Source organism: Brachyhypopomus gauderio, chromosome 2 (assembly GCF_052324685.1).
Source record: "Brachyhypopomus gauderio isolate BG-103 chromosome 2, BGAUD_0.2, whole genome shotgun sequence".
Classification (NCBI taxonomy): Eukaryota; Metazoa; Chordata; class Actinopteri; order Gymnotiformes; family Hypopomidae; genus Brachyhypopomus; species Brachyhypopomus gauderio.
The window spans coordinates 40,980,035-40,995,662 of NC_135212.1; the positions used below are offsets into that span (position 1 = coordinate 40,980,035).

The 15,628-nt window shown below is 42.6% G+C and overlaps 3 protein-coding genes across 4 annotated transcripts; all 3 read right to left on the minus strand.

The window, feature by feature from the left end:
- Window positions 1-95: 95 nt before the first annotated feature.
- rnf25 (ring finger protein 25) lies at window positions 96-5,595 on the minus strand. Its single transcript, XM_076996214.1, has 10 exons — window positions 5,467-5,595; window positions 5,020-5,091; window positions 4,734-4,830; window positions 4,257-4,324; window positions 4,075-4,144; window positions 3,924-3,995; window positions 3,648-3,797; window positions 2,581-2,670; window positions 1,175-1,312; window positions 96-1,050 (listed from the first exon to the last, which is right to left on the minus strand). Exons 1-10 carry the CDS (start codon window positions 5,481-5,483, stop codon window positions 202-204), a joined length of 1,623 nt encoding a protein of 540 aa, XP_076852329.1. The 5' UTR covers window positions 5,484-5,595; the 3' UTR covers window positions 96-201.
- An 88-nt stretch (window positions 5,596-5,683) lies between these two features.
- LOC143506089 (ras-related protein Rab-35) lies at window positions 5,684-11,010 on the minus strand. Of its 2 annotated transcripts, none has more exons than XM_076996240.1 (8): window positions 10,832-11,010; window positions 10,251-10,324; window positions 9,032-9,099; window positions 7,598-7,648; window positions 7,355-7,478; window positions 7,096-7,220; window positions 6,458-6,582; window positions 5,684-6,182 (listed from the first exon to the last, which is right to left on the minus strand). In XM_076996240.1, the coding sequence occupies exons 3-8, from the start codon at window positions 9,084-9,086 to the stop codon at window positions 6,033-6,035; spliced, it is 630 nt and encodes a 209-aa protein (XP_076852355.1). In that variant the 5' UTR covers window positions 9,087-9,099; window positions 10,251-10,324; window positions 10,832-11,010; the 3' UTR covers window positions 5,684-6,032. The 2 variants fall into 2 exon arrangements, with proteins under 2 accessions (XP_076852355.1, XP_076852354.1); XM_076996239.1 differs by having other exon boundaries at window positions 9,032-9,731; window positions 10,832-11,009.
- Window positions 11,011-11,229: 219 nt separating this feature from the next.
- On the minus strand, window positions 11,230-15,550 carry thoc6 (THO complex 6). The gene is made up of 13 exons (XM_076996223.1): window positions 15,416-15,550; window positions 15,072-15,163; window positions 14,641-14,705; window positions 14,355-14,458; window positions 13,974-14,011; window positions 13,830-13,878; window positions 13,564-13,635; window positions 13,309-13,411; window positions 13,021-13,070; window positions 12,865-12,927; window positions 12,489-12,599; window positions 11,917-12,045; window positions 11,230-11,688 (listed from the first exon to the last, which is right to left on the minus strand). The coding sequence occupies exons 1-13, from the start codon at window positions 15,428-15,430 to the stop codon at window positions 11,608-11,610; spliced, it is 972 nt and encodes a 323-aa protein (XP_076852338.1). The 5' UTR covers window positions 15,431-15,550; the 3' UTR covers window positions 11,230-11,607.
- Window positions 15,551-15,628: the final 78 nt, after the last annotated feature.

Here is a 15,628-nt window from a genome sequence, read left to right on the forward strand (position 1 = left end):
GCAGAGGAAAATGAACTCACACCAATTTCCTCAGAGACAGTAGGGGTGTGTGTGTGTGTGTGTGTGTGTGTTACAGAAACAAACACAGGCCATCCTAGTGCTTAAGCAGAATTTTATTACGGGTGCAGTTATGATGGAGGTACAATGGGAAAACCAGGGAGGGAAGCACCTTTCTGTTCCAGCTCCTCCCTCCTCCCACTGTCATAGAAGCCCCTCCTTCCTAAACTCACTTTCAGTTTTCTGGTAAACTTCCCTCCCAGTGCCTCTGAGAGACCCACCCCCTCTGTGAAGCCCACCCCCTCTGTGAAGCCCATCCCCTCTGTGAAATCCACCCCCTCTGTGATGGAAAGTGAAGCCTCCAGCCCTGTGTCCTCTCCCCCCCCTGCGTTGATGCATGGTCCCATCCCACTGGGGTGAGTCAAGGGCGTTTCTCTCGTTCCACTGGCCATGCTGTGCTCCTCGTGGGCCACGCCTCCTCCCTCTGTCCCGAGGGCCCCTTTCCTGCTGTCCATCTGACACGATTGTCCGACCCCCATCGTATGAAACGTTCGAGTTCGACTGGCATCTTGGCGGCTCTTGCTTAGACATCGAAGGGACTTGGTGTGTGGTAACACCGTCGTACCCCTCAGGCTTTCCAGACCGACTTATCTGGTCTGTGTCAACTCTCAACTCAACCGAATGTCCTTGCCCTGTGCTTTCTACACGAGGGCCGTTCTGAGTGGGTAAACGTTCCTTCATGTGACTGCTCCCTGTTGAAGAGGGACCAGGTTTGGTATGGTTGTCACATTCAGGTGGACATGACCCACGAGGGGGTTGTCCTCCTCTCCCTCTTCCTCTCTTGCCTCCTCGAAATTCCCCTTTGTACCATCTACCCCGAGAAGCCTGGCTCGGGTAGGAGAGTGAGGTGATCTCTGCTCTGGGAGCATGGCTCTGGTCAGGATCGTCAGAAGCAGTGGGAGGAGCAGTAGGCGGAGCAGTGGGCGGAGCAGACTCGCTGGGTTCAGAGTTTGAGGCATCACAGCAAATGGGGTCAGAAACATCAGGTGGAGCCTTGAGAACAAATACAGACATTCATGAAATTTCAAGTTCTGATGCAATATCAATAGCAGATAGACATTAATTTATGAGCCTAAAAGGAAGTTAAGAGAGTGGCGCTTTCCTCTTCCGAACTTACATCGTTAATGTGAATGAGGAAGCGATTCGACTCTGCCTCGGGGTCAATGATGCCGCCTTTCTCTTTCTGATGTTCCAGAATCTTCTGGAATCGTTCCCATTTTCTTTTGAACTCTGCACGCACCGCTTCATCATCCTGCTGTGGGAGACAGAATGCCCACATTTCAAATCAACGCAAATGCACATGCATATGTGACGTGGTCAAAGCACGTGACGTGGTCCAATGTTAATTTCGTTGACGAATAATTTGCATTATAATTTGCAACGAACCTTTTTTTCATGACGAAAACGAGATGATAACTAAATAAAAACTATACGAAGGGATAAAAACGATGACGAAATTAAAGGACAATTTCGTCAATTAATAAAAACGAGACGAAAATATTGGCCAGCGACGTTATTCAAAAAGATCCGATTTAGCTGTTGAGAAAGGTAGGGATAAGTTAATAAGAGATTCAACCGTAACTACTTTAGTGTACACGGAGAGGCGGGACAAACCGGTTAACCATCCAATCTGTACTAACGTATTCACATCTCACAGAACCCGGGAAGACCAGCCTGTGAACTGTGGCCACTCATGAAATTCAACTCGAAGTTAACTCGACAATGTCAGCAGGGAGAAAGATAAGAGGCGATATATGGACACATTTCTCCTTTGACTTTGAGAAAAAGAAGATGGTGTGTAAACCATGTGGGACAATGATGTCGGGAAAAATACGACAAATGAAACGACATCTGCGGGCTATGGCATTGTTGTTTTTACGGCACACAGTTTTATATAGAATGTAATATGCATTGTTCATAACAAATTCCATGTTTTCAGTTAAAGCAGGCCTACTGGTCATCAATGTTTTGTTATTGTTATGCTCAATAACTAAGTTCAGGTCAATAAAGGAATTTTTTTTTGTATATATTGCACATACAAACAATAATATTCTATAAGTGGTTAATACATGTTTCATTTTGTGCAAGTGTATATAATGACTATTACACCATTTATATTTTAGTTGACTAAATTCTAATGATAGTGGACTAAAACTAGACTAAGACTAAAAACAAATCCAATGACTAAAGTATGACTAAAACTAAATGACTTCTTTAGTGACATTTTTAATGAGCACATGTTCAGCTGGGAAACACGCTGCTGCTTGACCACACAAACCAGACTCACCGGCACCTCAGTCAGCGAACACAAGTAATCACAGTGACTGTGTACACTGCACAATGCCACACTGTTGCAGTCCACTGCTTGGCACTGCATACAAGAGTGACTTTGTCTGCTTGACATTTCAAACAGTGATGCCCCCAACCACCACCACCACCACCACCACCACACACCGGCTTGCTAATTTCCTAGTAGGTGTGAACAGCCAGAAAGACTGAGTCTGGCGGACCAGCGCTCTTTACCGGAGGGAAGTTTGGCACGGCCGAGGAGAGCAGTGCCTTCACGTCGTACGTCAGAGGCTCTCGGCACACAGGACATACAACAGAAAGCTCCTGCACAACAGAGAGAAAGAGAGAGAAGTCCTGAAAAAAGGTCTGCACATGTGATCCGATGTTATGTACAGTAGCCTATACTCAGTTTACTACTCTGAATCAGGAATTTGTGCATAAGTATAGCCCAAGTTCTCTACCCAATGTGAATGGTTAGGAAAGGTGATCTATGGGCTGGAGTCGGCTATGTTTTGCCAGCAAGCTTGTCCTGAAGTGTTGATATCTCACATCCAATAATGCTCTCCACAGTCCTTACTGTGGATTGGTGCAGTGACTGTTGTGTAGAGCCGGACCATAAAAAATCTGACAGGATGAATCTTTTTTTTTTTTTTTCAGCTGCCATCAAAAGAACATCTCCTGCTGTGTTTTCTTAGCGACTGACACCATATATCCCCTTTACCTCACGTTACTGGATGTAGTGGTGCCTAGGACCTTGACTCCATGGTGGAAACCACAGCCTTGGAGAGGGAGTGGAGTCTATAACTATCTCTGTATTCTTAAAGGTGTTGATCTGGGTCTTTGCTGCTTGGACTCTTTCTTGTAACCACTGAGGTAGACCATGGCAGTGTTATTTAATAACTGGGTAAATTTGGTCTGTGGAAGCACTGGGTGAATGCTGAAGTTGCTTGTGAATGACCATATGAAGTCCGAGAAAATAACTCTCGAACAGCTACATGAAGTGTAAAAATGCTAACAAGACCAGGTTGACTAGGTCATATGGTAACTTGGGCTTGTAATTTTCATCTTCGGCACCGAGATAATAAATGATTCCAAGCCTGTGGACACAGAGCAGAGGAAAACTAGTAGTCTGTGAAAACTAGTGCTAGTTGATCCCAGCAGTGCTATTGGTTGGATGGTGAGACTAGGTCAGGTCCTGCAGACTTCTCAACCTTCTCACCTCTGGTGTCATGGCAAAGACATCATGAGGGGGGTGACAAAGATGAGGGAAGTTAGGTGGGGGAGGAAGGCTTCAATCCTACCTCCTCGTCCTCCACCCGCCCTCTGCTCTTGTCCTCCTCCAGCTCCTTCTCCCGCGCCCTCAGCTCCATCTCTGAGTGGGTGATGTAGCGGCCCAGGCAGTGAGAGTGGAAGTAGTGATAGCAGCTTGTTTTGGTGAAAATCTCTCCTTCCTTTTGCAGCAAATATCGATGAGGAATAACAAACAAAATTTTCATTTTTATACTGATCATTTGCTTTTACATATTGCATAGTACACACATGAATGAAAACAAAAAAAGAAAACAAAATATACGTACCTTAAACCCATACAAACAGATGACACAGTTTTCATGGGGAATATTGCTTTCTGTCAGAATCTCTTTGGCTTTCTGTGGTGAAGCAGAGACAACAGGAGTGTGAGAAGAACAGAAGTGGCACAGGCACATTGTGAAGGAGGGCAGCACACACCTCTATGAGCTGATACAGCACCGGTGTCCCCGGGCAAGACGCAGCCTCCACCCTCAGGCTCTGCTCCACACTGCACAGGTGCACGCAGATCAATAAAATCGGCATTAAAAATAAACCTCAATCAAGCAACACCCTGTGTAAGCGCTATATAAATATATTTGATTTGGATTTGATTTTAGCACCTGTGCAACTTGTCATCCGAGAGACCTCGTGGATTGTGAATTGAGATACAGGGTGGGGAAGTCGGATACTGAAAACAAAGAAACAGAAAAGTGTGACACAGACTTCTAATGCTCAGCAATCAGCTGATGGATTGGGTCATTTCCCACAAGCCTGCTGAACACCACTACTTGAAATGGGCCCCTTTGGTTATTATTCTACATATCAAATTGTAATCACAAAAATGTCTTTATAATGTAACAGCAATTCCAAAATATCTGACAGCTCAGGGAAACCCACTTTGCATACACTTGCATAAATACATTTGCATAAATGTTAAAAGTTAAACCTCCATCACAGTGCATGATTAGCATAATGGTTGCATGAATGTAAATGGGATTTCCTTGAAAACATTGGAATTTTTCAATAACGAAGAACAGTAAGGGGACTCTAGACCGTAAATAATCAGTTCAAAGATCATTATGGTGTTCTACACATGCCTCAGAATCCAGATCCAGAGTGAGGGTAAGACGTACAAACTGGGACAGGCAATCCTCTCCGGTAGAGGGGTACAGGACCAGACTGATTTTCCATCCTCTAGAGAGAAATGTCTGCATTTTTATCTTTCCAATGGTAACAGCACACCGCCATTACGAGCAAACAATGAGTGTTACGTGTACGACCGTTTTATACTAGTAAATAATGTAGTTAGGTAGTGAACTAGGTGCAGTTTAGAATGGCCGCTCGTTAAAAGAACTACCAATATGGAGAGAATGGGACAATTACCCATCGTCTTTCCGCCCGACTCTCAGTTCATCCAGATAGATAGACTGCAGCACCTCAATTTCACACAAGACACTAGAAAGTAATTGCATCAGTTATTACTGCATGATACACAGGATTCTGTTGACCGGTCAAAAATACCAGCTGACGCTAGTTTCGTCACTTGTTGAATGTACAAAATGTGACTATTAACAAAAAAATCGTCGTCTTAAAAAGATGTTAGCAAGTCAGCAAACTTGTCTAACTAGCTAGAAACTAGTAAATATCAGCAACCTACCTAGGGCAGCTAGCTAACTTTATTTAATAAGATGAAGTACGATCACATCTCAGCAAAGCGTACAAAATGTACAGAGCTTGCAAATTACCCTTCTTATAATACGAAAAGCACAACATTAAGACAAAAGGTAAAAACAGGGAAATTTTATACAGCTAGCAAGCTAAAATACTTACTCGCTCCCAGCAGCCATATTGCCCTGTTGTCCGTCTATGTAAATGTCCGCGATGACTGTGGCGCTCTAAAAACAGTTCCGTGGGTGTTCACGCCACTCGAGCACTCCGTGGCATGCACGCAGGTTATTGTAAATTCACTTTTAATAAGGTCACTTGACAGATTATAGAATAGCAGATACATCTATACAATACAAATTAATAAACAGAAGGTACAGTGCACCTTAAAATTCGTATTTTATTGCTAATTATTAATCTGAACACATTACTTGGCTCACCAACACATCTTTTTTTCATTTCACATAAAACATTTCCCCACAGACTAATCATCACATAACACTTTAGGCCTGTTAGTGTCTTTCCTTGATTAGATGTCTAAGTTGACATATCCTTTTTAGTAATAATTACCTTGAAAGACATCTTTACATATACATATTAAAAAAACCCATACATGTTTACACTTAGTGGCTTTCCAGTCCTCTCTCCCATTTTCAGTGCAAAAGTTAAGCAGGACTCTTTATTTCTGTTTTCGGCTGGCTGGTTGAATGCAGGTGCTGTTTGTGGCTCTTTCAACAGCACTTCTTGCCACGTTTCCTCCTGTCACGGTCCCTGTGAGCGTTGATGTGAACAGTGTCCTTCTCCCGCTCTCGCTCCCTCTCCGCCCGCGTCTGGCTCTGTTTCTTCGCTCGCAGGACCATGTGGGTAAAGGCCATGAACATCTGGGGGAGGGGGGGTTGGAGAGGAGGGGTATTGACACTTGTGAATGCAGATAATCACAAAAAAGGTCATAAAGGTCAATCATGCGTATAGGGTATCAATATGATGAAAACAAGGAGGACATTATGTGGAATATGTCAGTCTCAGAAATGTCAAATCCAGCTGCAGTTCTCCATTCTAAAAAAAGTTCTACCTTTCACTGCAGCAGCTACTTTGGGTCTCTGCTCAGAATGCTTACAATACCGAATCTGTACTCAGAAAAAGAAACAAAAATCACCTCTTCCACATTGATATTTTCTTTTGCACTGGTCTCAAATACTCTCACACCCACGGATTCTCCAAAACGAAAAGCATCCTGGCTATCCACTTGCTTCTTGGAAGGATCATCATTTTTGTTCCCAACTGGAAGAGAAATGCAAAGGGAGGTTTAGCTCGGCCGTCGCAGAGGCGTTCGGATGAAAACAGCTCGCTGACACATCGTGTGACTGTACTGCGTATCAGGTGCATCAGGAATGTGCTGTAGCAGACATCAGTACCTTACTCAAGGCAAGGCAAGACCAGGCAAGACAAGTTTATTAACACAGCACCGTTCATACACAGCAGTTCACACAGAATCGCATACAAGAGCTGCTACATTCATGAATATAAGTAATTTGAAAACAAAATTAAAACAATTCATTTTAAAAAAATGCATTTCAAATAGATCTAAAACTAGTAACTGAGAGAAATGTAAACTGAGGCCCTAAGAGTTCAAATGAAACTTTTGAATGTCAATAAATATTAACAGATAAAAGAGGGGGGAAAAAAATAAATGCAGAATGAGAAGCGTGTTGTAGTGGTGGATATTAAAGGTTCTTAGTACAGTATGTGTTTTGATCTGGTGTACATAACAGCATCTGCCATCTGTGAACTCACCTAAAATTTTACAGACATTATCACAGTTCTGAGAAATCTCGTTCAACCACCTTTTAACATTGACAAACGATTCTTCATTTGTGACATCATATACAATAATGACCCCATGGGTGTTCCGGTAGTACCTGTGTAGAAGAGAGAGAAACAGGTAATGGGAGAAGCACTCTGGGGATCAGACTATATATGATCATATACTGTGGATCCTGTGAGCTCTGGGCACATTGCGCCAAAATGTGTTTTCTTGTCGGGCGGTGCTTACGTTGAAGTGATGGTGCGGAATCTCTCCTGGCCCGCTGTGTCCCAGATCTGGAGTTTTACTCTCTCTCCGTCTATCTCCACCGTCCGAATTTTAAAGTCCACACCAATAGTGGTTATATAGCTACCTACAAAAGACACAGAACAGTACAAATTGCATTGCTCATGTAGTTATAAAATAAATACAAATATTTCTAATGCAACATACATTCTAAATATTATAGCTCAGTATTAAGAGTAAACTCACCGGAGAAGGAGTTGTCTGCAAAGCGCAGAAGCAGACTGCTCTTCCCAACATCTGTAACAGAAAGAGTAGTTGCACACTTATGACAAGCAAGTAAAACTAATTACAGCAGAGTGATGACTTTAGAAACTGCAGCTGCTCCTCTGCAGTAGAGTACACCCACTCCCTGGTGCTGAGAGTGTTCCTAGCGTTTTACAGGCGGTCGTAAGTTCGTCTGGCCCAACGCTGGCATCACTACAGAGCACCGAGGTCAGCTGACTGACTGGTGTGCACTCCAGTTCCCCGTCAGTACTCTTTGTTGCTCAACCCTCTCTCATGCATGACCTAGTTTTGTCCAGAGGGTAGGTGTGTTAGCTGGACACTTTAGCTATACACTCCTACTGTACATGCACTTGTAAATACTGCAGAGAGGTCACACGTGCACATAAGACAAGATACGAGTCTACTACGAATGAAAAAGTGATGCAACAAACAGGTACGGTAACAGAGCAGTTGTATCTAATAAAGCGATCAGTCAGTGCATGACTGAGACTTCCTCCACTCTCAGTGGAGTAAAATGAAACCGGATTTAAGCAAAGCTGATGACAGCCTAAACGTTAAATTTTTCATTAACCAGTACAGGTTAAAGTTCATTGTCTGACTACTCTCTCATTAAGAAACTGATTCAGTTGGTTTTATAGATAATTCTTCTCAAAACACTGACAAAGCAAATGTTGCAAAGGTGGCAAATATCCTGTATACCCATGAACTTGGACAATGTTTCTAAATGATCTGCTGAGTGTAGACTAAAACAGGATCTGTGGAGCATCATGTCTGGGTCTTGGCTCAGAACTCAAAGCTACAATGGCATTTCATAAATGACTAGAATAAAGGTCAAAGTATAGCATATTTCTAGAGAAAAAAAAAATCACAATAGTGTTGCCATTTCACTCTTGTTTAAACCTAAAGTAGAATCAGTAAAATCAAATTATAATCAAAATAGAAATTTTGTAGGCAATGTTATTTAATAAACATTGGGACCAAAGGGTCTCCACATTATGCTCATTGGACAGGGTACATTTCCCATGGTGCTTTGCTCCACCCAGGTCTGTTAGGGTGGACAGGAAAACGCGAGGTGACTCATTTTTATTACACTCAGGGTGGCTGAACACTCTCAAACATGCTGATTTTACTTCCTGTTTCCCAACCACGTTTAGTAATGACTGGTACACAGCTACAGAAACTAGGTAATATCAAGATGCCACATTATGGAGAAATGACCTGATGGTGTGGTGTGTCTTGTACATGAGAACTCCACCACACAGGTTTTGAGGAAGCAGACCATGTATAAAATGGCAATGAAAGTGGCGTGTATCCTGTATAGGAGGTCATTTTGTTTTCAAAGCAGTAGTTTCAGACTGAAGTAGATTTTAAAAAGAGAAGAAATGAGATACTGACTGGAGTCGCCGATGATGAGGAGCTTGAAGAGGTGGTGGTAGTCCTTTCCCGCCATTAGTTAAAGTGTCCTAGGCAAACGTGTCAGAGTTAGAAGGGTAACGGCTGATGGTTCCGTCACAGCTCCTGGCTGTCTCCAACAACAGCCGATTCACATCAGAATGAGAAGGGCTTCGGTTAATTTAATGTAAGCATCGTAAGACTAACACGTAAGCGTCTTTCCAGTTGATTCCAGCTTCCAGTTTAAATAGATCCCAGTAATTCCAGTTTATTTGTGGAGAAGAGAAAGAATCTTTACATTAAATTGACACATTACTGTGTGAACTGTTTTCTTCTGTCAGACAAAGTCCTTAATACATGCTGACTGGATGTATATAATTCTCTGTTCTAGTCCCATCAAAGTGGTAGACAGAAAGGTCTACCTGTCCAATATTGCTTTTCCTCGTTTTCATTCAAATTAATGCAAAGCTTCTTTATTGCCACTAACTCACTAATCTGTTTAAAGTGCTTGCTTGTCACCAGTGTTCAGTGATGGATATTGTGCGAATCCAGTTTTCCAGTGAGCATGCGTGTTGTCGTAAACGGTGATTGTCAAATCTGAGACTCTGTTCGATAGTCCTGGTGGTTTTTGTGTGTATTCCCAAAATTCCCCAGTGAAAGAATGTAAAACACGACAGCTCCCTTCCTTCTGTTCAAGCCTCACCTTCAATAAAAGAAACATTGACACAATTAGGAAAACTGTTACGGTTAGAGATGACAAAAAGTCGAAATTATAACCCGAACAGGAGGTGCTCTGCGCGCGCGCGCACACACACACACACACACACAGCGCACTGGTCTACTTCTGATGTGTCAGCGAATAAAATCAATCTGTAAGTACTCAAACAAAACCCAACTAACGAATAACTGAATACTGGAAGCGCTGTGCGACGGATCCAATTATTTTCCACAACAGGAAGGGCCGAACATTTTCCTGAATTTTCTCTTCAGCCAGTGTAATAATCTAGATATTTGTATTCACGCATTATGGGTTAAATTACATATCAGGTTATACGCGCTATTTATTTCACCAAATCAGTGCACACAATAATGAAAGTGAAAATTTGCTATGTAGCTTATCCATCGCATCTAAAACGACATGGAATGAAATTAAAAGTTTAAAAATTCAGAGTTGGAAATGTTTTTTCCTATCACTCTGGTTATAAGGAGGTGAAAGCCTTACCTAGCAGGCTCTCCCAAAGGTCGGAGATGTGGCGCTGCATCACAGCCCAACTTCGTGTCCACTGTGGACATGGGCTGTTCCAACATAGAAAAGCAGAAGTGATTAACCCGGCAACGCTGTTAACGACAGATAACCGAATAAAAATGCTCGTAGTTTAGTCGATAGTTGTGTAACGCAGAAAACTGGACAACACGAAGAAATAAAAATAAAAACAAAACTTTTACTATGCCCGAGAAAAGTAAATTATGATGGGAAATGATCCGAAAGGACACACCTGAAAGACATACTACATTCAGTTCCGTTGTGTAACCAGCTACTCTTTGTCAACAAATGAGGAAGTAACTCAGATTTTCCACTTGTAGTCCCGAATTTGTGCATATAGTTAATTTCATTAATAAACGAGTTTAAAAAATAGATAGCTAGTTTGCTACTTGGCTAACTGCGGTTCAAAACACGTAGCTAGAGAGCTAGCTGCTCGGCTAGCAGGAGACTGCTGCCCACCGATTAGATACAAGATTCCATTAATCGGGTCTAAAGACAGAAAATATCCCTTATTATCCTCAAGACGCAACGATACCTACCACTAAGAGAGCTTTAGGTTTCCTGTTTTGTGGGTCATTTAACTGCAGAGTGACTGTCGTCTTCCAATGGTGGTCAACTGCAGAAACGTCTTAGGAAAGTTGGGAGTCTCCGAGCGGTACTTTGGCCGCCGGAGGCCGCCCCTGTGTGAATGTTGAGTCACTCTTCACGGCTTATTGCACGATGTGCTCTCCATCTACCGATACTCCCTTTTCTGTTTTCTGTAGTTAACCTCTGCGTTCGCTGTTCATTATATATATATATATATATATATATATATATATACACACACACACATATACACACCCACCCTTTACATTACATAGGAAAACGTCAATAGAACACTGTTATCAGGTCAGTAGTGCACCACCAAAGGAAAAAGACATCAAAATGTATGAAATGTTTTTTTATTATAAATATAAATCGTCTGATTACATTGTGCTTATGAAAGAACAAGTGTGTATATGTGTGTGTGTGTATGTGCTCGTTTTTCTGCCCTTGAGGATCTTATTTATAGGAACTAAAATGACAACTGCACAAAATTAATCCATATTGTTCTTGTTGTCTGATCCAAATATGTTTTTTTTTCTATAAAACAAAAACCAATGGGTTTTACGTTTTTGGGACTCTTGATAAAGATTAGGCCACAGATTAGACTTAACATTAAGATATAGATCAGGGTCAGGTTAGGATTAGACCTATGTTTGGTGTCACTAACATTTAGGTCAATGTTTGGTCCTCACAGGTGTACTACTACACGTTTGCTCAGGTGTGTATGTCAGAAAGACAGGGAGAAGGCTCTGTAGGAGAAGTTGGTGAAAACGTCTATCTTGTCACTACTGCCCACAGTCGTCATCACCTGCAAAATCAATGTTAAAGTCAGAAACAACATTACACAGCAACAAATGAAGCACATTCCTCTGATGAACTAGACTAACCTATTTATTAACAACCACTAACTTAATCTGAACTGCTGTGTTGTGTTGGGTGCACAACACTGCCCAGTAGTATCAGACACTAAAGAGAGGTCAATGGGCACAGGGATTAGGTGAATTCTGTCCAGCTTCACCATGCTTGGAGCACCTACCCTGTGTTCTGCGCTGTTGAGGTTCAGGGCAAGCGTGTTGAGTGACGGGGAGCTGGAGGGGATCTGAGCCTTCATGGTACCTCCCAGAATGCAGTGGGACACATATGGCCCCTCACCTACTGCAAGGATCTGCCAGAGAACCAAGAACAACAAGATATAGGGCCCACGTGCTGCTACTCCAGGATCCAGGGTGCTGGAGCTGGCTTCAGCACCTTTGTTTTGTTGGAGAAACTAAAACTCAGTGAAGAGCAAAGTTAAAGAAATGGAACTGAAACGCATTTCTGCAATTCTGAAGTAAAACTTTTGTCTTGTTCATGCTTGTGCTAGTTATCATATGTAAAAGAATATTAACTATAATTTGCTGATTCAGTTTCACAGGAACAGAACCTGTGTGCCACAATCAACAACCACAGTTTATTAAAAAATCTCTACTGTGGCAGTAAGAACTTTTTTTTCACTTTTTCTTTTAAACTGCTAAAACTTGTGTTCAAGGTTATCGTTGGTCATCTAATTAGTCAGGATCTTGCTCCCCAAACTCCATGATACAATAATCACACAAGGATAGGCCTTACCAGGTCCTGGTAGAAGACAGCCTCTCTCTGACAGCCAGCCAATGAGAAGACAGAGGTAGGAGACATGGAGCGCAGGTGCCAGAGAGAGAGAGCCGGCCCTCCCCCACACAGCTATAGGAGAAAGACAAAGAGCGGCTGCGCTATCACCAGCATTCCATCTGAGACCCAACACCTCACGGAGGACATTCCTGAAAGGAATCAGCCCATTGAAGGCGTCCTCGCTGCGAGTGACGTCGTCAGCTTAGTCTGCAAAAACAGCCAGACAAGTCTAAACTTCTCTACAGATAGTGAGTTCACGCATGAAAGTCTGTCAAATTCAAACAATAGAGACAACTGTCTTCACTAACCAACCACACACAGCCTGCTTCCAGCTTACCATCCAATCAGAATCTGTTGCAAGGCAGCCAATCCACTTCCCGAACTGTGGACGGGAACATTCCTAATCCACCAACATGAAGGAAGAGAAAACCATGAATCTCTTCTTTGGCAACTGTCAAATATACAGTGTGTATCTGCTTCTCAATTGTCTCACCTCATACTTAAACACCTCGATACAGTGCACCGTTTGTCCTGTCCGGGAGTCTGTTGTGGGATGGGTTTGTCAGTTAGCATACAGATAATATCTACCCTGCTATTTCTGGATTTTTGGCAGATTGGAGTTTCAGCTGTTTTTCTCCACTACAGATACTGATTCTGATATTCAGAAAAAAGGCTCAGTTTTAAGAAATGGTGAAAGAAACATCTAATTGTTAAAAAACAAGCAGTCCAGAAACAGTCACCAATCCCTAGTCATGCCTACACTTGTGTGCCAGTAACTCACCCCATATCCTCACTGCCCCATCCTCCCCACCCGAGAGGATCTCTCCTTCTCTTTCCCTGAAAGATAGGCAGTGGATATAGTCTGTGTGGCCCTGCAGTACAGACTAGAGACAGAGAGAGTGAGAGACACAGTGAGGAAGAGATTTTTTCACTAGAACTCGCATAACTGGTGCTATGTGATACTTCAGCACATTATTATTAATGTATTAATATTATAGTATAGAATAGAATAGAAGATAATAGTACGCGCTCCCACCTTGAAGACCCCAGTCTCCATATCCATGATGTGGATGTTATTGTCACCCCCGCCAACTATCAAGCTGTTGTCCTGCAAGACAACAAAGGTGTGAGAGCCACAGACAGCTGGCACATATGTGTGGACATGATGCCAACATACACAAAGCAAATATGACAACTAATAAAACTGGCACATGCTGGTAACTCCTTAGCAGAGAGGAAATACACTTTTAATGTCAACAGTTGAAATAATACAATGAGCATCAGCCATTTTAATGACCTTACTTTGGGATTCATAATCATAGCATTTATCTCAGGAATCTCAAGGCTGGTTCTGCAACAAAGAACATTTTAGACAAATTTAAGCCATAGCCTCAGGAACAGAGTGATGCAAAGCTCTTTGCAGCAAATTTCTGACTTGTGTCTTACTTATAATTGGGTCTCCTTGTCCATATAGCTTTGGTGCTCTGTGGAGTTTAGCACATAGACAGACACAAATGTATTACAAAGCCATTATTAACCAATCATTTTCTTGTACCTCTGATGTGAACTATAGGTTGATATTTTATACATGTTGCTTAAAACTGCCCAGAACCAGAACTGTCATAATAAAAGTCCTACACAGCTGGTAGGCAATTTCAGTCTGTAATTTCATTGGGGCAGTGGTAGGCCCCCCTACTGCCACGCTGCCACTGTTGGGCCCCTGAGCAAGGCTGTCATTTTCTTAAATGGTATTCATTCATAAATGTAAGTTGCTGTGGATAAAAGCATCAGCTAAATGCAGCTGAAGGCAAAATGTTAAATTCCTACCCTCTTGGTGAGTTCAGCCCAGCTCCAAGCACTGATTTCTCCATTGCCTGCACTCAAGAGGTGTGTGTCTGTGGAAAGCAGGGAGAACACAGGGCCCTCGTGGGCTGGGCAGAGGAGAGGGAAGGTCACAGTGTTGGGATGGAGAGACAGAAAGATCGTTACACACACAAACCCTTAATCCAGCAGTACTCTCACTGTACTTGCCAGTGATATTTACACCAAATTAGGTTTGGACAAAAGTAAAGCTTTGAGATGTAAAGGCTTTCCGAATGAAGAAGTAACCAACCAGCAAATGTGAGAATGGGCTTCTGACTCATGCTTGTTGCATCCGGGCTCAGAGCAGCAGACAGGCTGTGTGGCAACAAACCATAAGGCTCAGAATTTATTAAAATCACACACGACTTTATAGGGCAGTTAGAGTCTGTGTGGTTTGTACTGCAGGGCCACACAGACTATATGAGTGCGAAATGGCGCCAAGTGAGTGAACAGAAGTTGTCCACACAATGGTTGTAAACACACTGGCCGAGTGTTGACAAATGTTAGCCAATTGCCATATTATGATGTTTTGAGGTAGACTCTCCACAAGTGCATTAGCAACATAACAAATCTAAGGGATACCAGTGAACCGTAAGGTGGTTTTCACGTATCTGCTAACAGGCACGTCTACCAGTAGAAACAGCTGCTGTAATGAGTTTCTAATAGTGGCGTGTGCCTCACCTGAACACGGCGACCTCTCCGTAGTTATTACCCGCAGCTAGAAAGCGACCGCAGGGGGAGAAGGTTTGAGAGAACACGGACATGTGGAGGAGCTGGGGAGAGACGCAAGGAGCAGTGAATTCTGACGGAGACTAAAAAAACATATTTTTTATTTCTTACTAAGTTATAAGTATTCCAGCCCTGAGGATGGAGAGAGCATCAAAGCTAATTAGCTAACCTAGCGTTAGCGATCTAGGGAAACATTGCACAAATCACTCAGGAAAAATATTGGGGGTTTTGGTTTCAGAGAGTACCTACAAATGTCAGGCTTCAGCCCACGAACGAAAACAGCTTATATTATTTACCTCAACCGGACCCATTTTTTCCTGTTAGTTTGACCAGAAATCAGTACTTGGGGCAACCGTGAATGACCATTCAACGCTTCGTCTTGGGGAAACGGCGTTCAAACAGTCGCGTAAATATGACGTATTATGGAGGCGAATAAAGGTTGCTGCCGATGTTTTACTCCAAAACCGGTTTTTCGAACGGTAACGATAAAAGAAACGATATATTCGCAT